Genomic DNA, 24,448 nt, shown 5'->3' on the forward strand with positions numbered 1-24,448 from the left:
TGAAATGAAATGAAATGAAATGAAATGAAATCTATATTTACCCAGGGTATCTGGGCTAAGCTCAAGAACTTGTTTCCAGCCAGGCCCTGCTCATAGAACACATTTCATCGTAGTGGTTGATGCCTTGTTCAAGGGCATTTCAGCGGTGGTAATTTTAACGTGTCGGACGGCTGGTTCGAACTGGGAACCTTCCGGTATCTAGACCGCGCCGCTATCCGTTCGGCCACCGCTGCAGGCAGCATGCAAAGGCTAAACTATATGTCATTTAGCATAGACATAGCATTCTAGAGAGAGAAACAAGAGTATAATACCTATATTGAAATGTTGGTGCAAGTGGTTTGAGGACCACTGTGATATACAGTTTATAAAAATCACACCTGTGTGAAGTGAGGGGCGCTCTTATCATTATACATCATCATACATCATCTCATGAACAACTGAATGTATGTGATTGGTTTGTTAAATTTACATATATTTAGCAGACATTTGACCTAATTTCTCCTTTCATTGTCAATGGCAAATATTGAGAGTCGTGTGGGGAGTCGGGACAAAAGCTGTATATAGGAAAAATCACCTTAATCTCTGGAGTGGACAGTCAGTGACTAATGGCAGACTGTATGGGAACATACAGTAGGCTTGTGTGTGTGTGTGTGTGTGTGTGGGGGGGGGGGGGGGGGCTGTAGTCTGCAATGTGATGCGTGCTTTTTCATCTTAGCTTTGTCAATGGACTAATACCGCAGCCAAATCTATAGTCCCTGCATTAATTCGACCTCACTAAGCTAATAAAAGCGAACGAGTCTCTTTCTATTGACACGTTAAGCTTTATTGCCTGTACGTTTTGACCAGAATGGCGGCGCTGCAGCAAAGCGATGGACATTGGACAAGGTAGCCTTTGATGAGGGAATTAGTGCTCCATTCTGTCCCTATTATTCATAGCGAGGTGGAACATACAAGTACCGGAGAGGGTGTCAAAAGGAGAGCTGGTTCTATTGCAAAGTGTCTCCCTTGTTCGGGCTGAAAGGGCGGTTATGAGACGATAAACCGCTTAATACACTGAGCTAATTGGATGAGAGCGAGAGAGACGGGGAATTAAGGCCTGTTCCAAATGGGAACGGAGTGCCATGGTCCGCTATTCAGGCCTTTCATTGCCTGCCTGGTCGTCTCCTCCGGCGGGGGCGAGTCTGTTCATCAAAGCGCCTTGTAGAGCTCCTCACTCGGGGACTGACTGAGCGAGGAGTGATCCGACTAGAGGCGTAGAGTGATTGGGTCTATTCTCTAGGAGGGACGTGGTGGGAGCAACCACCAGGCCCAGGAGAATCGAAATCAACAGACAACAGCCAAATCATGCGTCGCAATAAATGGGAACAGAGCAGGGAGCGGTATATATAATGGGTGGCAAATAACTGAGAACATTTGTGCAGACCTGCACATGCAGTCAGCCAGTCAGCCGTGGACGGTCGTGTCCACCACTGGACTATGGGCTAATTCGTGGAATAGGCTACCAAGCCACTGCACACACTATGATTTGTGTACGTTTCTAGTCCATTTATTCATCCTCTTTTTTTTCTTTCATAAACATTCATTATCAATCATTCGTGCAATCTTTCCAAGAGTCATGACTCGTGCATAATCAAGGGGCCCACAGGCCGCGTCTTGAATAATACAACAGAGAGGCGACGCCTCTCCAACAAGTGTGACTTTTAAAATCCCAGAGCCGTGCATGGCATGCATTGCATTGCATTCCCGACGACAGCATTTCAATTTCCTCGCCTTTTTGCGTTGGAGAGAAAGTTAAGCCCTTCGCACAGCGGGTCACCCGCCTCCTGCATGGCGCCCGGCATTCCCCAGATATATGGACAAATTGGTTTGCCATTCATTAGTTAAATTCACAATAAGATTAAAGCTCCGCCGGAAAATCTCATCAAAAAAAATCCAAAAGGGCCTAACAGAAAAACACGCTCCATTGGCCAATTTGGCCTTTGGGTCTACTGGGGAATATGACGAATAATCATCATTCATCACATCGCGCACAGTGCTTTTTGTGTGTAATAATCTTTCTGTGCTTTTTTTTTTACTACAGCGTATGCTCCGTAATCCGTATAGTATTTTTTGATGAATTGAACAAGGTGGACTCTCTTGTAAACAAGTGTAATGCTTAATTGGGTCGTCCACTTGCAGTTAACAGTCTTTGTATTGAGTTTGTGCTTGAAATGTACTGTAATTCTGCAAACTGTTAATACATATTTCAATCAATCAATCAAAAGTCGTATAGAGCTGTGCAGAGTCAGACTGTTTAGTGTGTCGTTGAGGTGCAGTGCTTATAGTAGGCCAACCTAATTACTGCGGTGTAATGTTGTGAATTGAGTGATTATCCAATAGCCGTTAGCCAGGTAGCCTTTATTCCTATATAAAATGAGGCCGAAATCCGAATACGAGCTGGTTTTCAACGCGGTCAATAAAGGGATCTAAACTAATCCGCAGGGTAATTTCACGCGATTTGGTTGTGCACCATAGGCGGGTCAAACGAACGTGAAGAAGTTTTGCATTGATTGCCATGCTTGTGCGTCGCCGCTGCGCTCCGTGCATGCATGGGGGGATTTGGAGGAATTAAGTCCTACAAGGTGGGATAGAGGGGATCTGGGACTCCACAGAAAGACTTTTTGATAAAGTGGTTTGTTACTTCATTAATGACAAAGGGACTCGCTTCCATCGACATGGCATTACAGATGTTAAGACCAATTTAGCGCCTTTAAAAGATTTCAAGGAAGTTTTGTGAAGGGGCCCCCTTCCCGGATAAAGTGGGCGATCTAATTGAAAACCCTCGCCTTTTGTCGTGCGTTTCGCATGTGGGGATTAGGCCATGAATATATGGGCTAGTATTTTGTCAACTCGACACTAGAGACCAGACGCACGCAGCGCACGGAATTATATTTGCCATTAGGACACTAATACATTTTCTCTCGTATTTATCCAAGGTGGCCCTTGTCTATACAGGACTACCTCTCCCATGCTAAATTCATCCTTCGTGGTATTTTTAGATTTTCATTCCTCCCCATTGGCCTAAAGGCACAAAGGAACTAAAATATGTTATGGACCTTAAACCTTGTATTCAGGCTCCGCATGTATAGCCTGCTTTATATATGAAAGCTTCGAAATTATTTTGGATAATAATAGCTCTAGTCTAATAGTCTCCTGTTATGTGCATCATGGCTTTACCATTTGTATTTGGGCATGCCATTAGAAATTGTTCAGAATCTTTAGAAGAAAACCATCAGCTATTTTTTCATTTATTTATGTAGCCTATATGTATTTAATTTTACTATGACATGCTCAATTTGAATAATCAGCCTTCACCAATAAGAATAAAATAGACGAGTTGATAATGGGTATAGGGTCAACATTTTCTTATGTAAGACAAAAAATATACCAATGTTCTTTATAGCAGTTTTTATTAGTTATATAATTTTCTATTTCACATATTTTCCTGGTTTAGGCCTATGTCAGTCCTAATGGAATTTGAAATAAGGAATAAGTCATTTTACCAGTGTAATTTATTCAAATTAGCATTAATAAACCAGGAAATGTACAATCACTTTATAAGAAAACAAAACTGTCCTCATCACTCAGTTCTCTCTGGAAAACAGATATGACATAAATAATTATCTAAAAACCTAATATTATTTCATAAACACAGGAGAAATTCTACACAGGGTAACATTCATAAAACACTACACCAAGTGCAACTGATCAAAACATGGTCTCTTCTCAAATATACATTGACCTTTTTTTTTCTTTTCTTTTTTTTCTTTCCTCGTTTTGTTTTTACACAATATGTACAATGTTTCTCTTGCACAGTTCAGCGAAAAGAGACACTGGTCAAATCCCAACTTGGCATGTTTGTCCTGTCCTGGAAATTCGAATCCTTGGTTATTAAGTGCTGAACAACAAATTCAAACAAGATACTGGCCAATGTCAAAATCAGTTTAAGTATTTGATGCAGAAATATTGTAGGTGGTATAACACCACCCCAAAAATATTTTGAAATGTAACGAAAACTAACATAACCAATTAAACCCCATTATACATTGTTGACCCCCCCCTACACCAAATATCTTCACCACAAATAGCCGATATACAAGCTCTGCTCATAATGCAAAGCGTTGTATGTAGATCTGCTATCTTTGCCAAACGTTCACTCCAGAATATGAATGCTAGGGTTCAAGTGGTTAAACATACAGTGGGTATAGGTGGAGTTTGACTAGCAGACAAACGAGAAGTGAAGACTTGGAAGCAGGCTTGTGAAAAGGCTATGGAAGGTCTATGGACAGTTTTCCTTTGGTTTCGGTTTTGTTTTCAGTAACAGTAATATGCGCACGTGGCACTCATGTCCAGATTCAAAGTGGAAAGCTTGTATTCTGGGTCTTTATGTCCCCGTGCATATGTGTACTTGTGACATATACCCCCTCATGGGAATATTTCTTCGATAGCATTATAAAATAAAACGGAAGCGTGTAAAATATTGCGACCGCTAAACATATCAACCAACCGTCCTCAGTTACATTTTCAGTGAAGGTCATGAAACGTCATCTCAAATTTTCAACCTGATCCTGTTGCTTTTTTGTTTGTTTTTTTACATTGGACATTGTAAATGAATTCAAATCACTGGACCCTACAACTCAGAGTTGTACTGCAGGTGTGTATGCATGCATGTGTTGGTAGGATTGGTTTTAATCCTCTGGCGTATAGTATTTTGTTTTACAATGCAATTTTGGGTCGTGGTTGGGTGGAATGGACGACTTGGAAGTATTAACCCATTTTGGGCGGGAACCCCTTTTGGTGTTAGCATTATGTTATGCTTTAGCTATTGAAAAATAGCAGATCTACAAGCTCACAGCGTGCCACCGAGTGGCGCGCTACGAGCTTGTAGGTCTGCTATTTTTGAAAAATCGAAGAACGACTGACAGAAACAGCTTTGTCAGAAAACTGTCAGGATGTAGACATTTTTAGAATCTGATCTCAGGTCAATGGGTTAAACCAGGTTTAGACTAGTGAGCAGTCAAACGACTTACACATTAGTTTAGGCAGTGCTCTGAATTTGGTTGTGCTATTTTGTTGGGGGGGGGTGAGGTATTGAGGGGTGCACAGCAAAACACTATATAAATACTTTAACCACATGAACCCTATAGCATCCCTGTTCTGCATGGGGGCAAATCTTAAGCTCACAACGTGCCACTCGCCATTTTGATGAATTGAACAAGGACCCTCTTGTAAACAAGTGTAATGCTTAATTGGGTCGTCCACTCACAGTTAACAGTCTTTATATTGAGTTTGTGCTTGAAATGTACTGTAATTCTGCAAACTGTTAATAAATATTTCAATCAATCAATCGCTTATGCGCTGTGAGCTTGTAGAACTGCTATTTTTTTTTTAGAGATTTGTTTCAGGTGGAAAAACGGAGTGAACCTAGTATAGAGCCCTGGAGGACACCGTTCAATCTTGGTACAGTATATTGGGTTTAAGTGGTTTAGAGTGTAAAAACATTTTACATCAGGAGAGCTTGAACACAGAGGAGTTTGCTGTGTTTTGGGTGGTCGTCCCGATGAGCTTATACTGCTCTGACCTCCAGGAGAGTATGAAGGGCAAGAGGGGTTTGGGTGTTAACCGCTTTAACCCGGGCAACCATATTCTTGGGGGAATTCAGGGGAGCCAAAAATAGCAGATATGTATTCTCACAAGTCACAACGTGACACGTTGGTGAAGAGATTTGGTGTAGAGGGGGAAAAAAGTGGTCCCAAGTACAGAGCCAACTCGGGTCCAGTTTACTAAGTCTAGAGGGTTTAAGTGGTTAAATGTGGGTGGGTTGGTTTGGGGGCTATAGCTGCATGGTGTTATAAGTGTTCAGCACACCTCCTTCCCCGGGGCTCCTGTCGGCAGTATGTTGAGCTGGGTGAGCTGAGCCGAGTGTTCCTTGGCCTTGAGGCGCAGCGCAGCGATGCTGGACGCCCTGCGGTCGGCTGCATGCGTGGTGCAGGAGGACGAGGAGGACGGGTCGGACAGGATGGGGCCCGGGTGGGAGGCGTTCTCCACAGGAGGCATGACGGGCTGACGGAGCAAGGCCGCTGCGGCGGTGGAAGCACTCGTCAGTGGACCCATACTGGAGAAGAGTCTGATAGATGGAGCAAGCCATGGGGAGGATGTTAAGCATGAGAAAAACACTGTTGCTGTCAGTCAGAAACCTTGTCTCCTGTCCTATAATCTCCATATTTCAGTGAATGTTTTGTAAATTGTGACGTACTTCATCGTACAAATCAATCAATAAAATCTTAGTGATTTGCAACGTCCTCACATCTCACCAGGCAGTGAACCCTGGCCCACATGGTTGAGAATCGCTGCTAGAGATTGGTGGAAGTCCCACTGGGGGGGTGGGGGCGGGGGAGGGGTGTCTGGGATCGTCTCACCTGCCGAAGGTGGGTCCAATGAAAGCAGGATGGCGGAACATGGCAGCTGTGCCCAGAAAGGTGCTCAGTCCTAACTGGGTAGCCAGGGGCGGTACCGAGCCGTTGTGCGGATGTGCCAGTCCCGGGAAAGCGGCGGCTGCAGCCGCGGCAGCCGTCCAGGCGGATTCCAGGGCAGGGTGTGGATGAGGAGGGAAGGGACCTCCGTCGAGGTAGTGGCTGAGAGGGTGGGCCGCTGCCAGGGGACCTGGGAATGGCAGGCCCCCAGGATGGCCCTGCACCCCAGCTTTCTCTCGTTTCCTCCACTTGGCCCGGCGGTTCTGGAACCACACCTGGGAATGGACACCATCGCACGGTGAGAGAGCAGCAGAAAGCCACACTAAATGCCCATTTGGCTCAGGCTAGATTGTGATTAGCTCAGTCGTTCTCAAACATTTTCACGTCAAGGACCCCCTATTATTTTTTATTAAAATATTAGTATTTAATTTTTTCCAAAAAGTCGTACACACCAACACATAACAGATACAAAACACCACAGAACACAGAATAAAATGAACATCCAAATACCCAAATTGAAAAGAAAATGTAGTACAATTTACATTGGCAGAGAGCGGCATAAGGAGCCCCTACAGCCTACAGTATTATGTAGGCTACAGTTTGCCAGCAGACCACCATCAGAAAATATTTAGTGGACCCCATAAAATATTTGTATTGTTAAAATGCTTTAAAAATATTCTATATACATTTTCCAAATGTTTCAAGATTATTGAAAATGGCCAATAGGGTTAAAGTGGTTGAACTAATTTCTGCTAGAGACCCCTGAGAACCCTTCGAGGTCCCTGGACCCTAAAGCAAAAAATGTTTTGAGGTGCTGACATCCATGCAATCAACCATGACCCATTGTAGCCTATTGGCCCCATCATCGGGAATAACCTGTGGTGACCAGACATTGGCCGGAATTGTCCCGTTTTCAAGCTGATGTCCCGAGTCCTATACCAAATCTCTAAAAGACTCAAATGTCCTGGTTTTCAACACAGTTAAAGTAGTTACACTTGATTTCAGTGCTACAGCTTATGATGCTTATGTTGTGTCTGGTTAAAGGTGCATGCAGGTGTGCTAAGCACTAAAATAATTGTCCCCCATCCATGATGAAAACAATTAAAATAAAAAATAATGTCAAAGAAATTGTATACCGTTATATAAAATAGACTACCGGTATTTACAAACTCTCAATACATATAGCAATGCAACATTTTCATGTTTTCTCCATTTAAAAAAATAAATAAAAATGTAAAATTAAAAAATGTATAGCCTATAAATGTATAGGTCTGATTTTTTTTTCTTCCACAAGATATTTTCTACCCCATTGTCAGATGGGATTCTGTGGCCAAATAGACTTGCATATATTTGGGGGTCCTTGACATGAAAATGTTTGAAAACAATTGCCAATTATTGTAGACAGCTATATAGGCTATAGCCCTATAGCCTACCGTAACGTTGCTGTGTTGCAGGTGGCGGCCACCAGGCTGTAGGCCTAATTAGGTCAACAGTAATTACACGAGAGGGAAAGTCCTTTCGTCTAGTTATAGCTAATTAAACCCCGTTCGCTCCTTTCAGATCCGGCTTCGGGGTGGGGAGAGATAATTAAGAGCGGTTGTTAACAAAAGCTGGATAAAATAGCCGCTGAACTGGCTCCAATAGCAATTAATGCGCTTTAAATTAAAATTCTTAGAATCGTAGAAACAACCGACTTCCATCCGGGGCGCGTTATTTAACTTTCCCACGCATCCCCTTGTCGCACCAGTTTGCACTGCAGAAACATGGGGCTCTCACAATGAGGAAAATGTCAACACGAGCAGAGTGATTGAACGGGCAACTTGAGCGACAGTCAGTGACCACACACACACAAACGCACACATACACACACACAGGCATTATTCCAGGAGGGGCTGTTTAGCATTACATGGCCCCTCGGGAATTTATGAGTTTTTATCACCTCCTGATGGCGCCCGTTAAGTGATTTGTTCACCTTACGGTCCCCTAAAGCGACATCTGTTGTTTTACCGTCGGCCATAACCCCGCCAGAGCTTCCATCGTGTTTGAACTGTCTCTTTGGTTATGAGCCCGGGGTTTCGACATGCAAGCCACGCTCTCAATGGAGTAGTGAGGGAGGAGGGAGGGCGCAAACACCTTTAATGGTCTCTCATTCGTTCCCAAGTGCAAAGCATCGGATCAATGCAGGCCTATTGCAATCACATAATGGGAAATCAAATAGCATTATCGTCCCGTCACCCCCCCACTTTTCCTCCCCCTCTCTCTATCCCTAGCTCTCTCTCTCTCTACTCCGTCCCCCCCTCCCCACTTTCTCTCTCTCTCTCTCCCTCCCTCTCTCTTTCTCTCTCTCTCTCTACACGCACCCCCCCCCCCCCATCTGACTCTTCCTCCCTCCCTCCTATACTCTCTCTTTCTCTCTCCATCTCTTCCTTCCTCCCTCCCTCCCTCCCTCTCTCTTTCTCTCTCTACACCCCCTTCTTCTTTCTCTCCATCTCTGGCTCCCCCTCTCTCCCCCTCGCTATAGCGGTGGACCTTGGACGTATATGTTTACTTGAATAGAGTAGCCTGTATACATTTTTGGTATAGGCCTATATGACAAGCCCTCAATGTGCGTGATCATGACACTACTTGAGAATATTTTAGGCCTATATACCTACTATCACACATTTCAAAAACAAATATTATAGGTTTCTGGGGAAAAGTATATAGGCTTGAGCTTGTGGATCTGCTATTTTCACTATAAAGCATTTGAATACTTAAATACTTTTAATCAAGTAAGACTGAGCGACCAGGAGTATTTGACTCAGGTATACGCATGCGTCCATCGTCCACCACTGTTCCCTCTCCTCTCCTCTCTCATCTCCTATCCTATCCTCTCCACTCCCCCTCTGATGGGAATTCAAACAGTCTTGTATCCCTGGAAATACAACAGTGTTTGCTCGGACTCGGAGCACTAAGTGAGCGTTTATGAATCACCAGCGTTGACTTAATTGCCACTAAAACGTCCCCAATCGTGCGGTAATAACATTCAATAACAGGAAAGGCCTTCCCCGCGGCAGCAATTGGAGCCATTTAACACATTTCAGAGTAATAAATTACCGTCTCAAATTGGCCCAGGCGCATCGTCCATTCAAGGCCAGAGACGCATAATATCACCGATTATTATCCAGACGGCGGCGTAGAGCTAACGTTTTACAGGGGATATAAAACATTAAGAGGATATAGTTTCAGATTTCTCTATTTACGAGTCATGCTGTTAAGTTAAGCTTATTGTGTTTAAATAAAGCTTTCGGGCGCTGTTGCAGGCAGCAATAAACTAAACAGGAGGCCACTTACTTGCACACGCGCCTCTGTGAGGTCCAGACGCATCGCCAACTCTTCTCTGAAAGAAAAAAGACAGAAAGAAAGACGGAGAATACGTGGTTACAATTTGGTATAGCGAGGTAGAATTGCTGTTTCTCCATGCACCTGTTCGCTGTCAACAATAGACGACGGAAATAGGTTAGCATTTTTCCTGCCACATAGAAAGAAGGCATAACCATATAGCCTATTCTGTTTTCTGCCTTGGATGTGTAGGGCCTGCCGCCTGGTGATTGTCACTGTAACAACATAATGGTTGAAATAATGACATCTGAACAAGGCTGCAATTGACGTCCCCTGAAATAGCCTATATGGGCTTTTGGCGCAAATTAGACCATCAAGGAGCGTGAAAATAAATTAAATCAATTCAGTTCAAATATAGGATAATGCCAAATCAAATGGTGAATGATTTTCTTTAGTATATTTTTAGTATACAGCCTATACAACGACTTGTTTTTTGGAATATAAGTGTGTGCATAACTGCCATGCCTGCAGGCTGTAGGATTTTGAAATATCATCAGAGATGTATGCTACAGTTTAGCCTAATATATAATGATATCAAAATAATATAGTTATATAGATAATATGAGTCTAAAATAGTTACAGTACGTGTGTGTGTGTGTGTGTGTGTGTGTGTGTGTGTGTGTGTGTGTGTGTGTGTGTGTCAGTGTGTGTGTCACAGTGTGTGTGTGTGTGTGTGTGTGTGTGTGTGTGTGTGTGTGTGTGTGTGTGTGTGTGTGTGTGTGTGTGTGTGTGTGTGTGTGTGTGTGTGTGTGTGTGTGTGTGTGTGTGTCAGTGCATGTGTGCGCGCGCGCATAAGCGCCCTTGAGCTTGAAGGCCTCAAATTGCGCAGAATGAATCCGGCATTACCGCCGCCTCATGGTAATGTGAGCCCGGCGCGCATCCGCTAATTCTTATGAGAATAACATGGATGCCATGCATGTACAATGGCGAGGGATAAATGTAGCTAAACGACCTTAGTGTTTCCACTTAGACGCATTGTGTTCCCTCATGCCAGACACGGGTTACTGCCGCTGGTGCGTTTATGAGGTGCGAACTCCGCAGTGTCCAATTACAATCGTATATGGAATTACAGGGGGATTTCTGGCTGCTCAGGCTTTTACGTAAGCCTGGTAGTGTTTACTCGTAAATAGACCTAAATAAATGTAAGACATTGTCAAGTTTAATTACAATTTTTAATGTTTCCCCAGAACTTTTTTTGTGTGTTTATGGGAATTGTGTGTTAAATTGTTTTCATCAGCTTCATTATTATTATTTCGTTCTGGAATCTGTATTATTAATAATACATATTTGTATTTAATAGGCATATGCCTATTTGTCTATTATAGGCTAATATCTATAAATCATTCAAGAAAGGGAATACGATGGGCATGTCTTAAGTTAAATTAATATCTGTGGGCTGTAATAGGCCTAATTATATATCTAATATGTCGGTAATATAATATCGATGCACATGCAGTATATGTACTGTATGTCTGACCTGGTGAAGACGTCGGGGTAATGTGTCTTCTGGAAAGCTCTCTCCAGCTCCTCTAGCTGGTAACTGGTGAATGTAGTCCTGTATCTTCTCTGTTTGCGTTTCAACATGCCTTCCTCAGAGTCACTGCCCGCCGACAGACAAACGCTGTCCTCCCCGTCCCTCATTTCCCCGTCCCCGGCGTTCAAGCTCTCCCTCTCTTCGTCCTTCGGGGAGAGGCTGACCGCGTTCCCGCAGCTCTCCCCCTCTTTCCCCGTGTCCTCCTCGAACTTCAGCGGCCCGAGCTCCACCAGACCCGGGCTGCCGTTCTCGGAACCTTCCCCGGGGCTCTTGTCGCCCTCTCCCCGGCCCAGGGACGCGTTCTCCCGGTAGGACTTGCTTCGGCTGATGCTCACCTGCGGCGCCTGGCTAATCTTGAGGTTGTCGCAGGCCTGGTCCAGCAGCAGTCGTTCCCTATCCAACTTTTCTCCGTGGTCGTGAAGGTACTTCCCTCCCGGTCCATACAGCCTGCGGAGCTTTGGTGGCAGGTGCATGTCCGTGTCGATAGACAGGGCCAGGGAGTCTTTAGTTGAGCCTGAGTAGGATATGAGTACACCGTTATTATGCGCAAAGGACAACAAATAAGAACGCTAACATTTCAGGCCTGCTGTGCGCACCTTTCATCAGCTCTGCTTTAATAGCCCATTTGGTCAGAATATGCGATGATGAACTTGAAGGACAGTAATTAGGCAATAAACATGTCACACATCACACAATTGGCCCATGCCACAGAAGTTAAATAATCACGTTTAGATATGATGCTTAGATCGCCCATAAATGTAGATCAACTCCCAATTGTTTAAGACTCTAAAACTATATGTTGGATCAGCTCTGCTCTTATATTTGTCTATCTTTTTTTTCTTCTTCTTTCTCAAGTTCAACACACATTTTGGTTCATAAACACAGGACAGGCTAACTAAATTAACAGGCTCACTATAAATAAATTAACAAAGAGCACAACAACAACAGCGTGCATGCATGCATCAACAGTTCAACACAACACGACAGGCTTATTCTTTACCTTCAGCTGTCTTGTCGAGCTGCTCCGCTCTGTCCGGCAGACCTGTCAAACTTTGCGCTCCTATGAGCCTGACTTTGCAGGGACTCCGGCGGCCCAGAATGCTGTCGATGCAGTACGACGACAGCAGCGTCGGCGACTTGCTCTTCCGCTGCTCTCCTCCTCGGTCCCCGTGGATCTCTTCTTCAAACTGACCGTTCATTTTGACGGCGTCGCGGCGGCTCGGTCTTATTTTGACAGAGAGCAACGTAAAGGTGTCACTCTCTCTCTCTCGAAGTCCCACGCTCTCTTCACTTCACTCGTCGTCGCGCTGCCTCTGACTCGGCTCCAGTCAGCCCTCTCTCTCTCTCTCTCTCTCTCTCTCTCTCCCTCTCTCTCCCACTTCGTTCTCTCTCACTCTCTCGTCTTGTCGTCAATGATAGACGGCGTTTTGCTGCCTCGCGGACCGCGTGGCTCTATGCGCGCTCGCACCGACGTGTATAGACTACGCGCCTGATTGGCTCGTGTGTGTGTGTGTGTGTGTGTGTGTGTGTGTGTGTGTGTGTGTGTGTGTGTGTGTGTGTGTGTGTGTGTGTGTGTGACACACACACTGTATGTGTGTTTCTGCGTGCGCGCTTATTAAAGTTAATGTGAGAGAAATGGAAGAGCAAGACTTGACAGTTTTCATCCCTGTGGAATGAACTCAATACAGCGGCGGCGTTTTTTCTTGAACTGGTATCATCATTTTTGCTGAGAGCGACGACAAAAGACGCATGACATGAGTCATATACCTGCACCCTTTTCCATACATTTTATTAAAATGAACCGTTCTGTTGAATTACATAATTGCATGCAAAGAATGTAAAAGCCTTAGGATATAGACTATACATTTGACATAGCCATATAGTCCCTACTCAAGATAAAAGGTAAGTAGGCCTAAGCTTATAACTTGGTTATATATATATATATATATATATATATATATATATACACACACACACATAATTATTATTAATTGCTAAACGTTAGTCCTAACCAAAACTTGCTTTCTCTAATAATTGATTTCAATATACAGTTGAATCTTTAAGGCCTGCAAAACTATACCTCAACGACTAATAACAGCCCAACAATATCCATGGATTTGTGTAATTAACATTTTTAATCACAGGAGTCTGATTCTTTTTATTTTATGTAAACTAAATAAATGTAGTATTTAAAAGCCTCTGTGCATGGCGCATGTGTTAAAAGCGTATTATAATTGTATTGCTCAAACATTATATATATATATATATATATATATATATATATATATATATATATATATATATATATATATACACACACACACAGCACACAACAGGCCTTATCAAGTCGTCATGTGATACCTCCTGTATATAATAGCCTATACCTGCTGTACCTGCACCCCTCTATCTACTCGTCTGTCTGTCACTCTCACTCTCTCTACTCTAGCTCTAATTGCCCGCTCTCTCCCGGCTGTGCGTCCTGCGACTGCGAGACGCCGGGAGCCGGGCCTCCGCGCCGGCTCGCTCTGGAGAGGGATAGCCTATATAGATGGAGTGGATCGAGAATGTAATTTTAAATGAAAGATATTTAAACCTGCTGCGAATGGCCTGACCCCGGGGGCCGGGCCTCGCATCAGAGCCCATCGCTGTTAAAAGCATCGTTTTCACGATTCAATCAGAAAAGAAACTTCAACAAGCTGCAATTTACTCTCATCGTCGCCCCCCTCCCCTCCCCTTTATATCTCCCCGCCGTCCTCGGTTATAAGGCATCGCATCACAATATAGCACGTTAAGACATTTTATTTTATTTTAGGTTCAAATCCACTTTTAACCACTTTAACCTATGTGGTATTTAATGCATGGCACAAAATATTTTCAGATGGGGTAATTAGTTGGGGGTCCTTGAGTGAAAAGGTTTGAGAACAACCATGTGTAATGTATTATGTTGCTGTGTTCAGTATAGGGCCTATAGTGTGTTGACTATATAGGTTGCTATTGATGCACATTGAAAATCAAAGAGACATGCTGACGCCATAAAAGATGCTTTAAAAGCACAATTAATTCCCCACATTTACGGTGTCAGAAACTTCTGGATTTGTTTATTTGCACTCAAGTCAACCGGTAATGAGAGTAATAACAATATAAAATGTTATGTATTTTCCACCTGCGCGCTGACAAACAGACGTGAGTAATGCAGAGACGGTTCTGTATAAGTCGCTCTGTAATTTGGGGGGGGGGGGGGGGGGAGGGGGCACAATTTGATTCATTTATCCGCGCACTGTTATTAACCCCGTGGAAAAAAAGAGATGTCATGCAGCCATTTCTGCCAGCAGGACATCCGTTCTTTGTTTATAACGTGGGATACTAATTACGTGCATATATAGCTACATTGGGGGGAGAAGGAGGAATGAATGCAATTTTCGCATTTTCAACATGTGACATTCATTGAAAGTTGATGATTTTCCTCGCGGGAAACGCCAGGAATGGATGCGTGAATTGTTGAGATTTTTAGGGTCTACCAGGTAGAGATTGCTACTATACCATACCATCTGACGGAAAAATAAATAAATATTATAATTTTATAAATTAATTTAATTTAGGCTATTTAATTATTTATAATTAAGTAAATATTTATAAGGTAGCCTATATTTTGTGTGTGTGTGTGTGTGTGTGTGTGTGTGTGTGTGTGTGTGTGTGTGTGTGTGTGTGTGTGTGTGTGTGTGTGTGTGTGTGTGTCTAAGTCCTTATAATGGGAATTTAAAAAGCCCTATTAAAAGTCAAGGCCTCGATAAAGTAAAGACCCTCGAAAATCTATTAATATTAAAGGCGTTCAACTTCAACAGGTTTTCCGACAACTTTCAGGCTTTTCAGCTGGCGCCATCTCCTGGTCTGAAGAGTAACTACAACGTCTACTTATACAGTTTTGATTGATTGGTTGAAGTATTTATTAACAGTTTGTAGAATTACAGTACATTTCAAGCACAACTCAATACAAAGACTGTTAACTGTGAGTGGACGACCCATGCAATAAAGCATTACACTTGTTTACAAGAGGGTCCACCTTGTTCAATTCATCAAAACATTAAGAGACGTACAAATATACACTTCTATTTAGCCAAAGAACAGAACAGGAATTCAACAATTCAGTCACAGTCACAACCACAAGGGAAATACGAGTGCGTCTTGCCTAAGATTAATTTAGTATAGGCGCCCTATTATATTAATGGGGTATAGGCTACTAGTAGTATATAGGGCCCCTATACTATATAGCCTATACCCCAGCACAGCCGAGGGTGTCACTTGCCAAAAAGAACAGATTGACAGGTCCTGTTCTTTTTAGACGGGTCCTGAAATGCCAAAAGCCTGAAGCCTGTAGGCATTCTTGAGGAAAAGTACTTAAAGTGTTGTTTCTATATGATTTTGATGTGCTGAATCCATTTCTGCCATATGCCCATTGCCCAGTGATACGAGTCACCGTTTTGTCAGAAATTGAGTAATTAGCATAATTAATCACAAAAAACTGGAAACGGGCTATAATTTTCATAAATAATTGTGCTTAATGTGTTGTTTCTACATGATTTTTATGTGCTGAATCCATTTCTGCCATATGCCGAGTGATACTGTGATACTGAGTCACTGTTTTGTTAGAAATTGAGTAATTAGCATAATGAATCACTAAAAACTGGAAATAGCTATAATTTTGATAAATAAATCTTATAAAAGCCCTGTGAGCCTGGTATCCAGAGTAATTTGCTGTTCCATGATTTGTTTTGTCACTTCGCTGCGAATGCACCATTTACAGAACACAGTGAATCAGGCTGGGAACCAGGCTAGAGCCCTGGGGCTCTGGTGGAGATTCTTGCTGTCCATCGAGAAAGTGTTGTTCCAAAGAACTGGCACCCTCAGCCCAGTGCTCTGGTGGAGACTCCAGCCACACATCCAGCTGTTGTGTTTCCAAAGAACTGGAACCCTCACTAGAGCCCTGGCGCTCTGGTGAAGACTCCAGCCACACCTTGTTCAATTCATCAAAACATTAAGAGACGTACAAATATACACTTCTATTTAGCCAAAGAACAGAACAGGAATTCATCAATTCAGTCACAACCACAAGGGAAATACGAGTGAGTCTTGCCTAAGCTTAATTTATAGTATAGGCGCCCTATTATATTAATGGGGTATAGGCTGTATATGGCCCCTATACTACTAGTAGCCTATACCCCATTGCCCAGCCAGGGTGTCACTTGCCAAAAAGAACAGATTGACAGGTCCTGTTCTTTTTAGACCGGTCCTGAAATGCCAAAAGCCTGAAGCCTGTAGGCATTCTTGAGGAAAAGTACTTAATGTGTTGTTTCTATATGATTTTGATGTGCTGAATCCATTTCTGCCGTATGCCGATTGCCGAGCCGTTTTGTCAGAAATTGAGTAATTAGCATAATTAATCACTAAAAACTGGAAATGGGCTATAATTTTCATAAATAATTGTGCTTAATGTGTTGTTTCTATATGATTTTGATGTGCTGAATCCATTTCTGCCATATGCCGAGTGATACAAGTCACTGTTTTGTTAGAAATTGAGTAATTAGCATAATGAATCACTAAAAACTGGAAATAGCTATAATTTTGATAAATAAATCTTATAAAAGCCCTGTGAGCCTGGTCTCCAGAGTAATTTTCTGCGTTCCATGATTAGTTTTGTCACTTCGCTGCAAATGCACCATTTACAGAACACAGTGAATCAGGCTGGGAACCAGGCTAGAGCCCTGGGGCTCTGGTGGAGATTCTTGCTGTCCATCGAGAAAGTGTTGTTCCAAAGAACTGACACCCTCAGCGCAGTGCTCTGGTGGAGACTCCAGCCACACATCCAGCTGTTGTGTTTCCAAAGAACTGGAACCCTCACTAGAGCCCTGGCGCTCTGGTGAAGACTCCAGCCACACATCTGGATGTTGACTCCTGCCATTCACAGAGTGAGAATTAGACCTCGAAGACACGTCAATTCAAATCGTCAGAACATTTAAGGGTAGCCATACATCAAAGAAGCGCCGCTCTCACTCCCTTGACAGTAGGTGTACAGGCGACAGTTGTCAGGAGCTATGCTAGCTTATGGCTGTGACTTGTTCTCAGGCTTTTATCCACAGGACTCCATTGCTGTCATGCCTGCTGTGGTTCCTTCCCTCTACATGTAGTAGTAGTAGTAGTTGTGCCACCCTAACTACTTCACACCATTAACTGACCCCTGACCCCTTCACAGAGCTCTAGTGCCGTCCTGATCAGGAGTACTATTCCATTCACTATATATTTAAATGTATTCACCAAGAATACATTTTAGTCTATGGGACGGCATATTTTTAGGGGACTTCTGCTTCCTGTAAAACGGCCAGAAACCATGCACTCACCATCTTGGTTCTCATATCCCCGGGTTCAAGAGCACCAGACGGTAACTCAGAATGAGTCTGTAACTCATTCTGGGGGTGAATTCTACAAAGCAGAAATCCCCATTATATTTATAGAATATAGCTATAGAATGTCGCTCCATTGAATTCAATGTGTTTTGGGTCACCACCAGGGGCCTAATGTATACATTACTTTGACCAGGATGTTTTGCCTAAAACATGATGTTGGAAGAGGAATTCTAAAAAACTGGTACCCTCATTTCACCGGCATACAGTGGATTCTTATTTGGGTTACATTGAACTTTCAAAAAAAGAAATGGATTCAGCACATAAAAATCATATAGAAACAACACATTAAGTACTTTTCTGCAAGAATGCCTACAGGGTCATTTTATGAATGGTTTTTATCCCCATCTGGGGACTGGTCTATTTTGGCAAATGACAAAACGAGGCTCATGATGAATGATGATTCGTAAGGCCTAGATGAATCATCATGTTTTCCGTCATCTAAAATTGTGAGAATGCTTTGTGTTTTCCAATGTTGTATTGAATGTTGATTCAACTTTAAAGTGTTTGTGCACTGACGTGACACGTGGCCAGCGTACCGTACGCTTGACATCTGGACTCTCCGTGACCATGACGTACGCTGCGTACGTCATGGTCACGGAGAGTCCAGATGTATTCAGTCTGCATGATGGGGAAGTTCCACTCCACTGATTTATTTCATCCATGGCGACTATGATCAATAGGGGACATAGACAACAGGGTAATTCCTATGATCCATCCTATGATCAATAGGGGACATTGACAACAGGGTCATTCGAATTTCGAGCCATTAGCCACCCGTTTTAATGAATCAAAAGCAAAATACACCACCAGTATAGGATATACAAATAACTGCTAGGCCTATATAAAATAGTCTGGAATTAACCAAATTTGAGTTTTTGCCATGTGAACATTATAGCCCATGAGATTATCTTTTTTGCGTGATCAACTACTCCTACAGGTGTGTCAGTTATCACTGTAAAGTAGGCCAAATAAGCAAAATGTTTTTGCTTCTAGGGGTGACCATGCAAGAATTGTATAAATATTGTAAATATTGTATTGAAAGTTTTATTTTTCTGGCCGTGATAATGCAGCATGTGGAAAGTGGCTGTGGTTCATGTGGTAGCCTACCCATGGGTAAGATGGGAACACCTGCTAGTCGTTCTCAAGGTCGGGTCCGGGGCCGGGGTCAGCCCCCCGTCCTCCTTGAGAAGGAGGTTCCATGGGGACCCAACAAAATTCGTGAATAGCATTACAATCAGTACACACACACACACACACACACACACACACACACACTATATGTATTGTGGGGTTCTGGTGATATTGAGAAGCAATGGGTCTCTCTCTAATCAAACATTACTCTAGCTGTCTCCTGGCCTTCGACATAATGTCCTCCATCCTTGCTGTTGCTGGGACATAATAATTGGATGCTGCTCTGCCAGGAAGACGAGGGGAGGGAGCGCGAGGCGGAGGGGGCTTTTAAGACGCGCGTAAGCAAAGTTAATTAGCGGTTATTAACAACCCGCATAATGAGAGCACGAGCGAGTCAATTTAATGACTTTGTTAGCGCGCGTTCAGAACGACAGGCGATGATCGGAACAACAAAGGCAATAGCACTCGCAGTCATCATCCGTAATTTCCAACGGTAATGTGGTCTGATAAAAAACAAAGGGCTCTAATTTCGCTCAACAAACTCGGTAATTTGGCCTTATGCAAGGAAAATAATTAATGACTGTAAAATGCTTCAGCCTTATATCTTTGGGGTTTCGCTGGCCTTTGTTCCAGAAGGCCACATGGAAAGCAATCTTGCAAGCCTATAATCACTTATATCATGTATTTAAAATGTGCCTTTCCCTAGCTCACAACGAAGGAAAACATTAATGCGCAATGATTCTATTGGCCTACGACTATTTGGATCAGCTGTCTTCTGTGTCTCTAATGCTGCGTTCAAACGGGCAGATGCAAAGCACACAGCTTTTGCAGTAGCTAAACGTCGGATGCATCGTTGCATCTTCATGTCGCTGGCTTCCGTTGACAATGAATGGTAGACTGTATCTTTGCATCTGCCCACATATATAAGGCTATACTCCTTCAGACCGATATGGGCCTCATGGTGCTGAAATATGTTTTTTGTCTGAGAACCCCATCTGAAAATATGTTGTGCCATATTTTGTTTATAAAAAAAAAGGCAAAATGGATAGTGATAGCAGATCTACAAGCTCGAGGAATATGGTTATTTCCAAACAACCGAAGTATGGTTAAACTGTTCTTCGTTTGCTGGAGCCTGGGACCCCTAGTCCTCGGACCTCACTTTGAGAACCACACAGGGGCCTGCAGGGCTATGCCTGCAAGGGCTATTAAATGGACTCATTATACCTATACGTCCATCCACTCCTGTAATTGTGCATGTACTGGGTTATATCTGCAGGCTATTGCGACATACGCATGATTTCACCATTCCACAGATGAGTTGAGTTGGAGCCTGGAAACCATGCGGCTTCTGTCGAGCGTTATCAATTCTGGGGCCCATGCATGCATGAGCCTTGTGCAGGGGCCACTCTTTCATTGCAGGTGGATAGAGGTCACATGTTCCCCATTGTCTCCAATGATAACTGATTTGTTTGATCCCATGAATGAAGAGCTCGTTTCGTTTGCTGAAAAGAGGTTACTTCCCTGGTTCTCAATGTCGGGTCCGGGAACCACCAGGGGCTCCAAATGGACCCTTACAGGTCTGTAACTCTGAGAGGGTATACAAGTGGAAGTTCCACTTGTATACCCTCTCAGAGTTACCTGGGATTATCTGCATTCATTTAACCTACGGGTCCACTGTGGAACCAAATGGACCCGTAGGTTAAATGAATGCAGATCATTTTACAGTGTAGATTGGGGTTCTCAAATAGATATATACAAGATGCCTTAAGGCCTGACTCACACCTTCGCAACAGATTGATGTATAGCTGATGCATGAGACTTGACTGATGCAAGCTCACAATGCATTTCCAATGGGAGTCACATGGTTTGACACAACATTTGTGTTGTATGAGGGGGTGGGGGGCAGTCGAAACACAGCCGAAAGCCGTACAACACAAATGTTGTGTCAAACCATGTGACTTCCATTGGAAATGCATTGGGGTAAACCCTTTCTTTACATCTATCATGCATCAATGTTGTATGCTAGATGCGAAGGTGTGAGTGAAGCCTAAGGGCGAGAAGCGACCGCAGGCTCAACTAAAGCATGAAAACTTACAAGCAAAGGCTCTTCAAAGCACACGTGAGGAGGTGTGTAGTTACATCTACAGACAAAGCGTTGTAAAATAGCAAGTTTGCCGTTACAGGCAAGCATGTTAAAAGTGCAACAGGCAAGAGTAACAGAGTTTCATGTGTGCTGGACAGCAATTGAGCTGATCTACCACAACTGAACTGGCTTAACACTAATGTGTGTGTGTGTGTGTGTGTGTGTGTGTGTGTGTGTGTGTGTGTGTGTGTGTGTGTGTGTGTGTGTGTGTGTGTGTGTGTGTGTGTGTGTGTGTGTGTGTGTGTGTGTGTGTGTGTGTGTGTGTGTGTGTGTGTGTGTGAGAGAGAGAGAGAGAGAGAGCAAGAGAGTAACAGAGTAACAGGAAGCGCGTGACAGAGGAAGTGCGTGACAGCTTCCTGCTGGTTTTCATAGTAACTGCAACGTGCGGTCGCAATAAAATGGTTCTATTTGTATACACTCTCGAGTTGGTGGTTACAGGCCCACAAGGGTCGATTTGGAACCCTGGTGGGCCCGGACCAGGTTTTGAGAAACAGTGAGCTACATCATCAGCAGCAGTACAGCAACACTGCCATCTCGCCTGTTGACCGCACAAGCAGAGAGGCTTATGTGTTTTCAATGCTGCATTGCCCTTTTATTGATTGCGGGCCTTCGTTTTAATTCGATTGCAGGAGGGACAAAAATCCACAAGAATCATCACGAGAGCTAATCAAAGTAGCTAATATGCAAATCAGTGATCTTGCCAGCTCATCAAAACTAGAGAGCACCCCCCCCCCCCCCCCCCACCCCGAGACTGAAGAATTCCATTTATTCAGTTAGTGCAATACCTTGCTCAAATGGTGTGATGCAAATTACATTTGATTATAGACTAAATTAAGAACGTAATTCCTCCCTGACCTTGTCTGAATTTTATGTAAATTCCCCTTTCTTGATTTAATGTGATAAAATCAATTTCAGAACAGGCCTGTATTAATCAGAACAATATTTTCCATAAGTACCATGGTCCGACTGTCTGTCTGTCTGTCTGTCTGTCTGTCTGTCTGTCTGTCTGTCTGTCTGTCTGTCTGTCTATGTGTGTCTCTCTCTCTCTCGCTCTCTCTCTCTCTCTCTCTCTCTCTCTCTCTCTCTCTCTCTCTCTCTCTCTCAGTTTCTATCTCCATCAGTCTAAATTCCAGTATACTTTGACCCTATGGTGAGACCCATGCAGAGATAGAGAGTGTGTTGTGATAACTTCCTTGCTGTGGGGGAGTGTACATTGAAGGCTGTGGGGGAGTGTACATTGAAGGTGTGTGTGTGTGTGTGTGTGTGTGTGTGTGTGTGTGTGTGTGTGTGTGTGTGTGTGTGTGTGTGTGTGTGTGTGTGTGTGTGTGTGCGCGTGTGTGTGTGTGTGTGTGTGTGTGTGTACGCGCGCATGCGTGCATACTCTGCATCTATGAATGTTTGTTTATAGGACTATGTGCTCATGTGTGTGTTATTGTGGGACAGTTGAGACTTCCTCTCAGTGGGTTGTGTTGGGCCTGTAGATGGGAAAGGAATAAATCCAATATAGATTGCAGGGCTCTGCTGCCCCCCGCTGGGGTATACCTCACACTAGCAGGCCATGATCGAAGTGCTTTTCTACCCCCAAATTGGCCTGAGAGACCAGGGGAACAACTGAGGAATCACCCCCCTACATAAGCAATGCGTAAGCTACTGGATGCACACGCACGCACGCATGCACACACACACACACACACACACACACACACACACACACACACACACACACATGCATGTACGTACACTACACTACACGTCCACACATGCATGTAGGAACACACGTTTCCTATATGTATGGCCAGGTATAGACACAGTCACTATCGTTTTCAATAATATTATTTCCATGCTTCTGCCGTGACATATTTGGGCCCAAAACAATCACAAACATGCAATGTTCTCTAATGCTCTTGTTTACCTCTCGTCTCCACATCACACGTACACTATATCTGTATAAACTATACCATTTCAGAGGCACCCTTTCTTGTATGTCTGTCTGTCTGTCTGTCTGTCTGTCAGCCATGCCTCCTTGCAGAGTGAAACAGGATAATTCTTAAATAATGCTCTGTCGTGCGACGGTGTAAAAGTATAAATCAGGTTTAACTGCCACCAGACAACAACATGGGCTAAAGCTCAATCCTATGATGGACATTACAGTTGTAGCACCATCATTTCACTGCTCATACAAGTAGCCTATGCTTGTTACCTGTTGCCATTTCACCTCTGAGCTCCGAAGGGCAACACGTTGCAGAGACTACAATTACATGCTATTTATTAGTATTCACAGCCTGCTTTGTCAAATTTGTGTTGTAATTTTCAGCTGCTTCCTTAGAATCCTACACAGTACAATGGACCCTTATTGTCCTTTTTACACATTTCTGCGTTCAATTGACACCCCAGATTGTAGATCTGCTATTTTTGCTATTATGAATATTTCTTGCACATTTCTTTTAGCTGGAGTCGCACTCGTAAAGATTTGACTTTTGGTGACTAGTTTTAGAATTTTGGCGTGGTGTTAGGTATGGGTATAATGATTTCAAGCGCCCCCTAGTGGTCTGTTTACACACCTCAAAAATTAGACACTAAAAGAGATTTCACAATGGATTCTGTTACTATTGGGTGTGCTAAATAACATACTAAAATCTTAGCACACCCAATGGTAACAGAATCCATTGAAAAATCTCTTCTATCAATTATTTGGGGTTCCAACCATATACTGACATATCTAATAGTGGTTTCATTGCAAACCGACCACTAGGGGGCGCGCCCAACGTGTTTGCACAGCTATTTGAAAACCTTATAGTATACCCATACCTAACACCACGCCAAAATTCTAAAACTAGTCACCAAAAGCCAAATCGTGGTGATTTCTTACGAGTTCGCCCCCAGCTATTTGAAAATCTCTTTTAATACGGCAATGCATTCATAATAAAAAATAAATGTAATTTGTTTTGAATACTTGAGTATTTTTTTTTAAATCACTACTCTTTAGCTCAAATAAAACATTTCACAGAGAAACCTTCACTTCACATACTGGAGTAATATTTGACAAGGAGTATCTATACTTTGACCCAAGTACTGGAGTTGAATTTTTGTCTGGTTGAGAGAGGGTTGGCTACTATGCAGCGGCTACTATGCAGTTGGCTACTATGCATCGGAACACTTGACCGATATACTTCACTCTCCTACATCACCCCATCTTTCATTCAATCTTCTCTGCTGTGTTCTACTAATCTACTTTTTCAGACCCTTTGCTATGTCTCTCAGACCTGACACATTCATCATGGTCTATTCT

General features: G+C 43.3%; 2 protein-coding genes across 2 annotated transcripts in view; one reads left to right on the forward strand and one right to left on the reverse strand.

Moving 5' to 3' along the window:
* Positions 1-5,389: 5,389 nt before the first annotated feature.
* Positions 5,390-12,786, reverse strand: arxa (aristaless related homeobox a). The gene is made up of 5 exons (XM_079490267.1): positions 12,428-12,786; positions 11,371-11,941; positions 9,846-9,891; positions 6,459-6,787; positions 5,390-6,166 (listed from the first exon to the last, which is right to left on the reverse strand). The coding sequence occupies exons 1-5, from the start codon at positions 12,624-12,626 to the stop codon at positions 5,899-5,901; spliced, it is 1,413 nt and encodes a 470-aa protein (XP_079346393.1). The 5' UTR covers positions 12,627-12,786; the 3' UTR covers positions 5,390-5,898.
* Positions 12,787-22,699: 9,913 nt separating this feature from the next.
* Positions 22,700-24,448, forward strand: part of hgd (homogentisate 1,2-dioxygenase) — a 29,085-nt gene continuing 27,336 nt past the window's right edge. The window contains exon 1 of the mRNA XM_079489115.1: positions 22,700-22,801. The gene's annotated coding sequence lies outside the window, so the exon portion shown is untranslated. The remainder of the gene's footprint in view (positions 22,802-24,448) is intronic.

This window comes from Electrona antarctica, assembly GCF_951216825.1.
Source record: "Electrona antarctica genome assembly, chromosome: 20".
In the NCBI taxonomy this organism is placed as follows: domain Eukaryota; kingdom Metazoa; phylum Chordata; class Actinopteri; order Myctophiformes; family Myctophidae; genus Electrona; species Electrona antarctica.